Genomic DNA, 13,709 nt, shown 5'->3' with positions numbered 1-13,709 from the left:
AGGAACCTGGGCACACTCAGGAAGGAGCTGGGCAGCACAGCGTGCACATAGGAACCTGGGCACACTCAGACAGGAGCTGGGCTCAGAAGGGAGCTGGGCAGCTCATCGTGCACATATGAGCACATAGACATTCCTTGCTGAGTTGCTTCTTTCATGTTGCTGTAACTATGCATGCAAGTTGCTAATTTTCTTGTCCATTTTGCTAAGCATTCCTTCCATGTCACTGACTTTCCCTTCCATTCACAGAAATGAATTTATTTATTTGTTGTATCCTCTTTTGGGTCATTGATGATTTTTAACAAACAAAGAAAAATACTTTTGAAATACTCTACCTGTAAAATAGTTATACTAATTGTTTGCATTATAAAATACAATTAAACTAGACATTCAGGCAAATTCTTAGCAATGTTTTTAGTATTAAAAATGGCCAATAAATATGAAGTAAGTTTGAAGATGAAACAGGAAGCTTGTTTATGGAAAATATGAAATGCAGAGGACATGAGATATGTATGGTATGGCGAAGGGAACATGTGAAAGCCAGTTATTTGGGATCATACCACAGAAATGACTGAAATGTATTTTTAAAGAATTTCGAAGTAGTTACTCCTTTGACAATTTTAGAAACTGGAAACTTCAAAAATAAAAAGGAAATCTCTTCTTGAATCACTTTCAAAGTAAAACTGTCTCTCTTTTCCTTCAAAGGAAGTATAAAGGGGTAGTTACAGTTGGAGAGATTATATGCAATTATGTGTGGAGGATAGATCTTTGCATTAAGTTAATCCAGACTGAATGAAACTCTCCACCACGTCAAATACTCCGCAACATTTAACAGCAACAGAAGAGGAAAGATTACAGACAGCTAATACTCTAAATAAGGGAAATAAATTATAAAATAGGGAACACTCGTCACAGACATGTGGATAAAGAATCATGTCCAGATGGAATACAAGGGTTGAGGAGAAAGAATTATGGATTTACTAACATCAAGGCCAAAAAGGTCAAAGTATCTATAAATAATAATGTCACTGGACTCAGTATCTATAATAACAATGTCACTGGACTCAGTTTGTAACTGAAACTTGCGCAGAAATGCTCAATGCTCAACGGAAAGCTGACAAACAAGTTTCAAGATGTCTAATGAAATCATCTGGACTGTCTGCTAGATGTCCAATTAAATCTCCTGTACTTTTGCGAAAGCCTAAAAACATATTTTTTTAAAAAAAAATCTATAAAAAATAAGGCAGGAAATTCATAAATTTATTGATGGATAATAAACCTCAAGCACTTTTTATAGATGTCTAATGTCATATACAAAAAGGCCTTTGAGAGAAAAGGTTTCTTATATAGTACATTCAGAGAATGTTTGATTCTTACAAAGTATTTACAGAAAACATTTTGCTGATAATTCTTACATTCCTAACGTATAATTAAGTTACCACAATCACTAATTACCAGAAGCATTATATGAACATTGCAAAAATATATATCCAATTTGGCATTTAATTTGGTTTAGCAACCAACCCATCAAATATACTGTAATAAATTTATTACATTATTTGTCCATTAAGAATTTTGTAATAAATGTACCCAAGAAGAATATAATATCGGAGAAGAAAAGGCATGAGTCACACAAAACTGGAAAAGTGTTTTCTTTTTGTATTTATATTTTACAAATAAATAAGCATGAATAATCTAGACAACTATTTTATGGTTAATAACATACTTATCTGTTGTTTATGAAGAATGGATTATAATGAAATACATGCTGCTAGCAATGACTACGGAAAAATGAAGCATAGATTAACACTGTCCCAAGCGATCGGGGACCACTAAATTAACTCCAGAATGGGACTTTCCCAGATCATTCAATCAGAATAAATCTCTTTTTCCTTTACTCCATAATTTGATTTATTCATAACACAATGACAGTATCCCACAATGTTTGTAAATTTAAGTTGTAACATACTTCTGGCAGTTAATAAGCATTCAATCACGATTTGATGATTTCCAAGATAATCCTTCTTGGTAAGGCACTGTAGTTTGTGGGTGCTCTGAGCTGTTCCACTCTAAGAAAAACATCGTTATTTTCTTCTACCGCAATTTATAAGTCAGTTTGGAGAGCATATTTAAAATGTATACCAAAAAAAAAAACATCGGTTTGAATAAATTAACTATAACTTCAGAGTACCCACACTCTGCCAGTGTTCCATTAAGGAACATAAATTTAAAAGCACTTCCCCTTGGAGAAGTTCAGCCAAGAGTGAGCCCAGATTTTAATTCTATGCCTCCTGCACCTTCTTCATCTATTTCCTGTCTATTTGTTGTATGAGTCTGGATCTGTGCCTACCCAAATGCGCCTTGTCTGTCCCTGCCTTTGTGTCTGGGTCCCTACGCGAGGTTTTGCATACGGTCTTTTTAACAGTATAGAAAGCATCACACAAGGAAGACTGAGGGACACTTACACAAATCTTTAACAGAGTTTTGCAAGGGACAAAATCACTAACTCCAATGACCCCAACTATCCCATAAAACAAACAAAAACTACTGAAAAATATTCATATGTTGTCTTCGGCATGTGTGGTGGATATTCCTGGTATGATGTTGCTTTCAACCCACTTGCTGCCCCCAGGATTTACTGTCATAGCACGTGCATGCAGTATTTAAAGGTAGTATCTTAGGATTATAGTTATGTAACCCAGCATGATGTCACATGGCTTTAATCCAGCTCCCAGGAGGCAGAGACAACTTTGAAGACAACATGATCTACATAGAGTTACTGACCAGCCAGAACAACATAATGAAACCCTGTCTCAAAAAAAAAAACAATAACAAAAAAATTGCAGCTATTCATTCACTTGTTATGAATTAATTGCATGGGAAATCCAAGGCAAATAAGGTTGGTTGTACACTGCTTCCTTAAAAGCAGGTTGAACAACAGACCGAGTTCACAGTAGGACGGCCGTCTTAAATGACCTCAAGGCACATTGTTACCTCTAGCTTAAGGTCCAGCGAAATCTGCAGGCTCTTTGAATGTAGCAGATATTCTCATAATAATAAATCACCAAATTTTCTATAGAAAAAGTCTTAATCATACAATTTTTGGATGATTTGCAGGGGATTGGACCCCAAGTCCTGGTCATGCTAAGCAAATGCTGTCTGTACCTTTCACCTAAAGCCCCATCCCTGATTTTTTTTTTGAGAAAATGTCTTACTTCCTAACTCACAGTTGCCTTGAACATCATAGTACGTAGATGTAGAAGCATTATAATCCAGCATCATGGATCACATCCAAAGACCTCCTAGGTCTGTGTGATCTGGCTGGAATACAGACACACCCTTAGCATACGCCTTTAATCCCTAAGATTGAAGGTAAAATTAGTTAGTAGAAGGACGCAGCTGTTTGAAAATGACATTTAATCAAGGGGCAAAGTGGGAAATCAGAGAAAGATTGGACAGAATGGGTCAGAGATGGGACATAAGAACAGCACAAGAGAGGACTTAAGAGAGCAGAGGGAGAGAGGAGACGGTTTTACCAAGACAGGTTGCAGGTGAAGACAGAATGAGCCAGAGAATAAGAAGGCGCCAGAAGATTAGAAACACACTGCCAGAGTTGGTTTGAGGCCAAGCAGAGCAATTCAGTCAGAAACCAAGAGAAGACAGTTTGAATCAGTCAGCATGGAGAAGAGGTTGGGCCAATACATCTGAGTTGAACCAGCCAGCCAGAGTTCAGAACTAGAAAGGGTGAGCTTATTCAGCAGTAAGCCTCCAAGATGACAATTATATCTGGTAAATAAGTTACACTGACAGTATATAGCCTTGAACACACAATTCTCCTATGTTAGCGCCACCAGGTGTTGGGATTACAGACATGCGCTACCACGCCCACCTGTACAATTCAATTTTACTAGCATGTTCTAACCTGCTAACTTTGAATTCTGACAATCACAAGATCGCTGTATCGGCTGGCACTAGGGGTTAGTGTTCAGCAGAAGTGCATGCTGTTTCATCTATAAACAATCTCACTACAGGCTCCAGACAGACAGACAGCACATCAAATGCCTTTAACACAGTGGCCAATCCTCAGAAGAGTGGTGCCTGCTTTCGACCTCTGAGCAATCTCTCCAGGCACCAATCTCCTGGAGGACCGAAGCTCAGTTCCCAGAAAATGGCAGTAAACGTACGCTCTCTGGCTTTTTAAATTTTAATTTCAGTCATTACTACATAATTTACCAATGTGACATGTCATTTATTAGTTAGGTAATGAATACGGCCATAAAAAAATCAGTTATTTTTATATATCACATGACAATATAAAGTCACAGACAGCAAGACATCGTCTTGCCACCTTTTAGGACCTAAAAAAAAAAAAAACAGTCAAGGATTATTTAAAGTTTCATAAAAGTCTGCAACAAGGAACACGATGGGCATTAATCCTTCATCCCATTTAATTTTCTATTTACTGTGTGTTAGCTTGCCATATGCGATACGTCAGTAACAGAAATTAATATGGAATAATTAAACTAGTTTTAAATCTACCAGCAGAATACCATCCCCAAAGGGGAACATATTTCCCAAAGCACCCTGCCTGCTGAAAATATAAAATCCTTCATAACAATTTAAATCATTTTGTACCGATTATAGAGAGGGAAATGTTCCTTTTTCCTATTTCGGCAAAAGTTCATCTAATCAGTTATATGCATTTGGCAGTGCATTCTGATCCATGACACTAGAGGAACAACCAGCAGGGGCTGCGGAGACTGCTCAGTGATAAGAGCACTGGCTGCCCTTCCAAAGGATGCTGGTTCAGTTCCCAGCACCCATACAGCAGCTAACAACTATCTGTCACTCCAGAACCAGGGGTCTAACACCCTCTTCTGTCCCCTAGGGACACTGCAAACATGTGGTACACAGACATACATGTAGGCAAAATAAAAATAGGCATTTTAATTACGAAAAAGAAAAGCAACATTAAGTAGACTTCGTCAATATGATCAAACTATGAGAGAAAGTTTTCAAGCAAATTTAAGTATCATTTAAGAAATTATAGATCTTTACACTTTATCTTTTATAGATTTCGTATTTTAATGTATACATCGGTTTTTGTGCGTGTATGTCTGTGTCTATCTCTCTCTTTCTCTCTGGGTGTGTGAGTGTGTGTGTGAGAGTGTGAGAGTGTGTCTGTCTGTCTGTCTGTCTGTCTGTGTCTTATACAGGTATCTCCGGAGACTAAAGAAAGCATCAGACCTCCTGAGGCAGAGTAAGATGCTACAAGCCCATCTGATACAGTACTAGGAAATGAGCCTCTGAAAGAAGAGACAGTGTTCCTGACCACTGAACCATCTTTTTTAACCCCCAAACTTTTATATTTTAGGGGACATTGTGATTTTTTTAAATAAGACAATCTACAATGTGGAAGGAATTATTTGATAATCGTGGTATTATAAGAGCCTACTATTTTGAATATATAAAGATAATCTTACAATTCGGGGAGGGGGAGCAACAATAAAACAAACCCCATATTAAAAATAGGCCAAAGCTCTGGAAATAATTTCTCCAGACACCACGGTAACAGCTCAAACAAATAGTAGTACAGGAACTAAAACAGGTGTTGATGTGCCCACGTGCATAGCAATGTTGTTCAAAATCACCAAAAGGGAGGTGCAATTCAAGCCTCTCTCAAAGTCAGACCAGACAGATAAAAGGTAGCTGAAAAAGACAGCAGCAGAATGCTGTTCAGCCTAAAGAGCAGAGATGGCCTGACACACTGTAGCCTGAGAGAACCTTGAAGATATTAGCTAAGTCAACAAAGAACCCAAATTGTGAGTCTATTCATGAGCGACCGACCTGGTGGTGGCCAAAAGCTGGAAGATGGAAAGACCGACAGAGAGTGGTGGCCAGAGGACAGAGGGACAGTTCACAAGAGGAAACAAAACCTTGAGGGACTATCTAAAACATACGCCACTCCTTCACTCAAGTGTCACTGGTTCTTGTACACAGAGCACAAGCCAACATTCTCACCATTTCCCACAAGGCCCTACGATCTCCTCGTAGTTTCAGCTCTCCACACTACAGCCTCCTCAACCCCTTTGGAGTTTTCCGATTTCTCTCAAATAGATTAGAAAATGTTTTTAAGGACATCTATCATAGCTGTTAGTTTTGTCTGGAACATTCTTCTCTCAAAGTGCAGTGAAAAACTTCACTATCCCCCAGAACTGGATGGCAAGTCACTTGCTAAAAACGCCATATGCATGAGTCATGGGGACATGAGGAATCAAACTGGTAGTGATCTAGAAACTTTGTCCCTGAGGTCGGGCAAAGTGACCGACAGTTGCTCAGCTGTGAACACTGTAATCACCAGCATAGCAAGGTAAACCCACAGAGCAATAGTGACATGTTTGGGCAGTCACCAAACACTTTCTGATCAGACGGAAGACCCACTCCACAAAACAGAATTCATACCTAGTCCTGAATTGGGCCAAGAACCATTAGCAGTCTGAGTCATAGACTCTAGCAAAGGACTTACTGCCAACATTCTGTTTAATGGAAACAGTATTAAACTGTGCTCTCTATACATATCTGATCTGTCAGACCAGAAGATTATCAGACCAGCAGATTAGCATAGCTCTCAACTCTCATCAGAAAACCTTCCTGTTGCAGCATGTGGCACCTAACAGAGGCTTAGAGCTGGTCACACTGTAGAGCATAAGAGACTGTAGTGTTGACCCCTGACTGGGACATCTACAGTGTATACTCTCCCCACAAGGTTCAGGTGTCCCCACAACAAGGTCAGAAAGACCATAAAAGCCTGTGGTTGGCACCAGAGGGAGGTTGTCAAACAAACTCTCCACGAGTGGCAGGAAGGCTACGCACATGAACTCTCGGCAGCTGTGGCTGCATGCACACGACCTGTGTAGGATCAAGACAGTTGAAAGTCCAGTGTGAACTGGGTAAGGGCTGTGGATCCTTCCCCTAGCTGAGGAGATCCTTGTAACTGATGGCTGCTGAAGGAGACTCAGGCTACGTCAAGGCGCCCACCGATAGGTTGCCCGCGTTCCACTGGATGGTCCCACCGCCATGCACACACTGCAAAACTGGGTGGACTCAGTGGGATTTAAGAAGGAGAACGGGGTTGGGAAAGAAAAGTGGGCTCTAGCAACAATGAGAATGAAAAAAGGAAAAGCAGAAAACACCATGCTAATTGAAAAAAGCCAGTCAAAACAGGTTTTTTAAAAAGTAGCAGAATTGATATTTCGGACCAAACCCATTCCCTTACCTGCTACCCTATCCTAACAGAAATCACAGCTGCTTTTAGGTATCTCTCTCTAATTATCAACTGTTCATTCCAAAAGTCAGTAATCTATCAAAAAAATCTGCAGTGATCACTTTACCAATGGGATTGGATACTACTTTACTACATTTTAAGTAAAAAAGTAATTTTAAGTAAAAAAGTAATATTTTAAAATAAGCACCTCACAGACTTTTTATAATTTATGGTCATCAATCAATAGATACTACCTTCAAAAATACTGAAGCTGTATAGGAAAAAAAATAACTTTTTTTGATTAGCACATACACATAAAAGTACGTAAAAGTGTTTACCTGTGCACTGCCCGCCATTGGTTGGGTCTCCATAGTACCCCGGCATGCAGTCCTGACACTGCCTCCCAGTGGTGAGATTCTTACACTGCTCACAGACATTGTTGTTGACGCACGTGCTGTGTCCATTACACTGGCAAGCTGAAGAAAACAGTAAACAGTGTCACAGACAACCCAGTAACAGTCAGAGTGTGCAGAAGTTACTTGAGACTGAAGTTACTTTTAAAATCAGGTTCTAGGGAGGGGCAAAGAGCATTCCCCAATTTTTAAATATGTAACACAAGCAGCTGACAGCAGCCATACATGACAGTGACTACATCGTACTGTAGGTCACAACTAATCGCGTGATTGATAAGGTATAGGGGCTACAATAATGTGGAATATAAAGATTACAGACAAGAAAGAAATATTTTAATATTCTCATTAAAGAATCTTATGAATTTTTTATCTATTAAATTACATAAAGACAAGATTAGATAATAACAGCTTTGACAAAGGATAGTAAGTTCTTAATATATCATAAACATATTTTACTTATACTTAATAGCAAATCATAAATACAGAAAGTTATCTAGCAACAGGTCTTTATTTAAAAAAAATGACTGTTTACTGAGATGAACAAAGGGAATCTTTTCATTTGAATAAAGGTATGTCTTCTTAAAATAATAAGACAGTTTTAAACCATCTATGAAACATGAAAATCCATTAACGAAAAGTTCAGAATAAAGAAAATCAAATGTGTAAAATAACATATTTAAAATATCACAATTTTGCTTTTAAATTTAAAGTTCACAAACATGACTTTCCAAAAGTCAGTGACAAGAAACTTAGCTGAGCAGATCTCTCTGCTTCACCAGTCACCAATGACGCCCCTGGAGTTCTTTCATAATAAAAACATTATGTTGGTAGAACTTCTAGTATCATGCTTAAGTGGTTAAGGGGAAGCTTTGTAGAGACATGCCATTCACATAATTAATTCATCCATAATTCATTCATTCAGGTTAAAAACACGAATACCCACCACACATAAAGAACTGCCTGAAGAACCCAAATAAGAATCAGGCTAGGATACTTTGTGAGATTTGAAACCACATGAAAACCACTATCTAAGCCGAAGCACCTGCTTCTGAGTAAGAGGGGTGTGTTTAGCTCTCACGCCTAACGCGTGTACAGGCTATAACTAAAATGGCAGAGCCAGGGATGTTTCCACAAGAGCAGCAATCTGGCTGTGGTGAGAGCCACTCAAACAGAAAGCACAGGAACGACCAACAACACCTCACGGAAGTAAAAGACCACAGTTGCCCAAGGGCCAATCAGTCTTTCCTGTCTAAACGAGAAAAGACCAAGGGCAGCCAAGAAGCCTGTCTTGGATCCAGCTCGACACGGCTGGTGCATCACAGTGGATCTAATAAGAGGATGCATCGCGCAGATCTTGACAGGATTTAGACCCGACTGTGGAGGAAATTCTGCAAAGAGACGGTGCTGGCAACTGTTATGCTTACAACTAACATACTATCAACGACAAAGGACAAGGCCTACTGTAAACGGCTATATCAAGCACAGAAAACGAAAGGCTGTACTCCTAGACCTATGATTATGCTTTAATCAAGATTGGCACCAGACTGCATCCGTTGGTAGACCCACCTGTCACTGAACAATTCTTCCAGGATGAACTTATTTTAAGTGTTCTGGTATCAACATAAATAAAGAACAAAAATAAAACTAAAGATAATCCATCTCTTTTATTTTGCCTGCATTTTAAATCTACCCCAGATGGCTCCTTATTTATGGAAACACAAACAGGAAAAACAAAAAATCAAAATAAAACATAATGACAAATTCATCATTTGATATGCAAATAAAGCGCATAGTTCTGAAAATACGGGCTCTCCATAAACAGATGTGCGGCATTTAAAAATATGTTTGTGACTTTATTAGTAAATTTCCAATGTTTACACAGAAATTCAAGGCAAAAATTTTTTTTACCTACAACCTTTTTCAAGATATGACTTATCTTAAAGGAAAAGGAAAGTGTCAAGGACTAAAATCGAGGCAGAGACTGAGTTGGAAAGAAATCTGTACTCTACATAGGACAGACAAGCAAGTATCAGCAGGCATGGCTTCCAAACTCTAGCAAAACCAGCAAATGTAACTGCTGCCACCTTCCAGGAAGGAAGGGAAACTGAGTCACGGACACAAACTGACGTTATCACCTGCACCCATAACGGAGAAACAAATTAAAAAGCACACCGTGAAACCAGAGAGACAGCAAAGAATCTTGCATGCTACTAAAATCTAGGTATGAGAGGAAAAGGCTGCATAAAAATGTAAACTCTGTTCCTCACACCATCTGCTGGACTGAAGTTTACCTTACCACAGAATGAGCAACTCTAGAAGCAAACACTCACATCAAGCATCCTGTGCCGAGGTCCTCAGACCTCAGGAAGGCCGCTTGGCATGACACCATGAAACGTATCTACAACTCAAATCATGCAAAGTACACCACAGAACTGAAACGAGAAAACACTCTTTCCAGAAGAGGACTAGACAGTCAATGGCTTAGATTCTTCAATCCACATACTTTTTTATTTTCTTTTTCTCAAAATTTTATTTTGTGCTATGGGTATTTTGCCTGCTTGTAAGCACATGTGCAGTGCCCGTGAAGACCAGAAGAGGGCAGTGGATCCCCTGGAATTAAAGGAACACTTGGCTGTGAGTTGCAAGTGGTGCTGGGAATCCAACCCAGGGCTTCTGGAAGTACCACCAGTACTCTTAAACACTGATCCATCTCTATACACGCACACACACACACACACACACACACACACACACACACACCTCTGGAGAGAGGGGTCAGGGAGAGAATGTGAAGTGGGAAGAGCTATATATGATCAGAGGGCCACGAGGACTTGGCTGGAGAGTAAGAGGAGAGACGTGTATGAATGTAGACATGAGTCTCTGTATGGAAGAAGCAACCGCTTCTCCTCAAAATGAGAAGACAAGACTGAGAGAGGCCTGCATGGTGCTGGTTAAAGAAACTCTTGTCTTTGAGCCTATGTGCATACATTTAGTTGCTTCTTCACAAAATGTCACCGCAAACCTGACAGAAAGCAGCTAACAATAACCATACCACAGCAAGAACACTGGACTGCCTTAAAATTTACTCTGTTTAAATTAATGACGATTGAACATGGATTCTTGTAGTCTTGGAACATCCACATTTTCACAAAGTCTTACCAAAATGCAACACAACTAGCTTCAAAGGCAACCCTCAACCCTTTGTTCCTGTCTGAAATCTCATGTTTCCTGGTCTTCTCAGCTCTCCAGGAACATCCAAGGTCTGTTATCACTCTGCCCCTCTCTAATTTGTAGTTCACGGCTTTTCCAAAGCAGCTGCAAAGGCTTCTCAGCTACAGGGCCACATTTACCAACATGCCTTCTGGTGTTGGATTTTTAATGTTTCTGCCAATGTGTCACAATTCCGGGGAAACCATTCCAGGGGGATTACTATTCTGGCTTATGGTTCATCATGGTCAGAGAGCGGGGAGTGTACAGCAACACATCTGGTGACATATACAGAGGCGGATGCTCAAAGCTAACCATTGAGCTGATCACAGAGTCCCCAGTGGAGGAGGTAGAGAGAAGACTGAAGGAGCTGAAGGGGCTTGTGGCCCCATGGGAAGAGCGGCAATACCAACCAACCAGAGCTCCCAGGGTCTAAACCACCAGCCTGGGAACACATAGGGAGGGACCCATGGCTCCAGCTGTATGTGTAGGGGAGGATGGCCTTGTCAGGCATTGATGGGAGAGGAGGTCCTTGGTCCCATGAAGGTGGGATGCCCCAGTGTGGGGGAATTCAAGGGCCAGGAGTGGGAGTGGGTAGATGGATGGGGGCACATCCTCATAGAAGAAGAGAGGGGGGACAGGATAGGGAGTTGGTGGGGGTGGGGGAAATGGGGAAAGGGGATAACATCTGAAATATAAGTAAGTATAATTTCCAATAAAAAATTGCATAAGTTAGGAAAAAAAAAACAAGCAAAGGAAGCACAGACAGGAGCTCACTTTCTACTTCCCCGTTTCTTCTGAGCGATGGTGCAGCCCAAACTCCAGCATTGTCTTCTTCCCTTTCCCTAATCCTCTCTAGAACTGTCCTCAGACGGGATGCTATCCTGTCCTGAGACACCTCTCAGTACAAGCAAGTTTTAAATATGATTACACATCCAACTAATTTAAAAGGCCATCTCCACGATAATTTTTTGCTGAGGAAGCACACACCTGAGAGGCCTGTACATCTAGACCAGCAATGCAGCCAAACACAACTTTATCTTCACACTAAGGCATGAGATCACCCTGTCCCCTCAAATCCTCATTACGTTTTCCAGAAAACTCTATTTTACATTTGAATCAGACAGCGCTAATCATGTTTGGTGCCTCTGTCTCATCGCAGGGCATCATTTTTAAAGATTTTTCGTTCTCCTTTTCCAGTTTTTGAAATTCTCATTAAATGCACTCAGAACTTTCCTTCAGCCTGACCTTGACCCTGTCCACCTTGCATTCTTTATTCATCTCTGAATGCTAGGCCTTTCTTAGCACGCATCTCCGCTGATTCTGTCTTTCACAAGTAACCTATGTGATACACTCACTGGATCTTCAGCTCCAACGACAACACTCGCCTTGACTAAGCTTCCATTGACCACTTTTCTAAAACTGATGTGTCGTTTTCAAATCTCATGTAAAATTTTAGATCTACAGAATTTTAGATTTATACAGTTTCAAGAATACCACAAAGTAATTATATACAAAATGTTAGCTAGTATCTTAATTAAGAAATTAACATTGGTTAATTAATAGTGTAACACTATTCCCTAAATTAGACTTTAGTTGAACTTTACAACTCTGCTACAAATGTCCTTTTCCTGTCTCTTTATTCTGTCACATCATACCGTTTTTATTAGTGTGAGCTAATTACTTATAATTAGGAGAGGACATTGTATATTTTCATACACAAATAAGATACTTTGATCAAATCACCCTCAGTACCGCAGCTCTCCCCTCAGACTGCTCCCTCCCCCCCCCAATCAGTGTGCATACAAGAGAGGGGGGGAGGGGACGGAGAGAGAGGGAGGGACAATAGGGAAAGGGGGAAGGGGCAGGGGAGGGGGAGAGGGGGAGAGGGAGAGTCAATTATTTTGTAGCCTGGATATGACACATTGAGAAGTCTTTCAGTTAGCTTCCTCCTGCCTCCTCCCTTCTTCCCTCTGCTTTTCCCTCTCTGTCTCTCTCTCTCCTCCTTCAGCATTGAAAAATGCTCTAAGCTTATTTTGTGCCCTCCCGCCCCAACTATAAAAGCAGCCATCATGAAGCAAGCCTTTGACTCTTCCATTGGAGAATGAGGTTTAGAGGTGTATGTACTTGACATGTTCACGAGGCTTAGAGGTGTATGTACTTGATATGTTCATGTGGTTTAGAGGTGTATGTGGTTGGCATGTTCATGAGGTTTGGAGGTGTATGCACTAGGCATGTTCATGAGCTTTGGAGGTGTATGTACTAGGCATGTTCATGAGCTTTGGAGGTGGATGTATGTACTTAATCTCTTGGTAAGAAACTTACACTTCAAATGCAGCCACAGCGCTCTGCAGCTCCATCCTTCTGCTTGCTGTTGCTGATTTGGTTTGGTCTTTCACTCACTCTATGGTCTCAGGGCTGCAGCATCTACAGCAGCCACTGGACATCTCTCAACTATTCCATCCCGAGGCTTTCACTAGTCCCAGGGAAAAATATTGGGCAGAATCCTGGATAAGCTCAGAAATGCAGGTCTTCTATACCCATAAGGCATTGGGAAGAGATACAGAAGTAGATAAATGCCCAGCATCAGAGGAAAAATTCCTAAGAGCATGTATCATGGCTCTTCCCATATCCAAAGTGGACCTGAGGGCCACACTGCGATGCTGTAGCCAGCCTAACAACACTCAGAATATTGATTTTCTAGCTCCGTTTTTAGGTTCTCTTCATTCCTTCACTTATACCTCCTAGAAGCAACTCCTGAGTAACAGGCCTTGCACTCAACTGTCACCTCCTCTGTGACATCACACAGTGTCCCTGCCCCACCTGTC

At 40.5% G+C, this 13,709-nt stretch overlaps 1 protein-coding gene across 1 annotated transcript in view; it reads right to left on the bottom strand.

Moving 5' to 3' along the window:
* Nucleotides 1–13,709, bottom strand: part of Atrnl1 (attractin like 1) — a 521,748-nt gene that overhangs the window by 413,189 nt on the left and 94,850 nt on the right. Inside the window, exon 19 of the mRNA XM_028775552.1 lies at nucleotides 7,600–7,737. Coding sequence (XP_028631385.1) covers nucleotides 7,600–7,737 — 138 coding nt within the window. The remainder of the gene's footprint in view (nucleotides 1–7,599; nucleotides 7,738–13,709) is intronic.

The sequence above is a fragment of the Grammomys surdaster genome, unplaced genomic scaffold (genome assembly GCF_004785775.1).
Source record: "Grammomys surdaster isolate TR1022 unplaced genomic scaffold, NIH_TR_1.0 66, whole genome shotgun sequence".
Classification (NCBI taxonomy): Eukaryota; Metazoa; Chordata; class Mammalia; order Rodentia; family Muridae; genus Grammomys; species Grammomys surdaster.
This window is presented reverse-complemented; position numbering and strand designations above follow the sequence as displayed.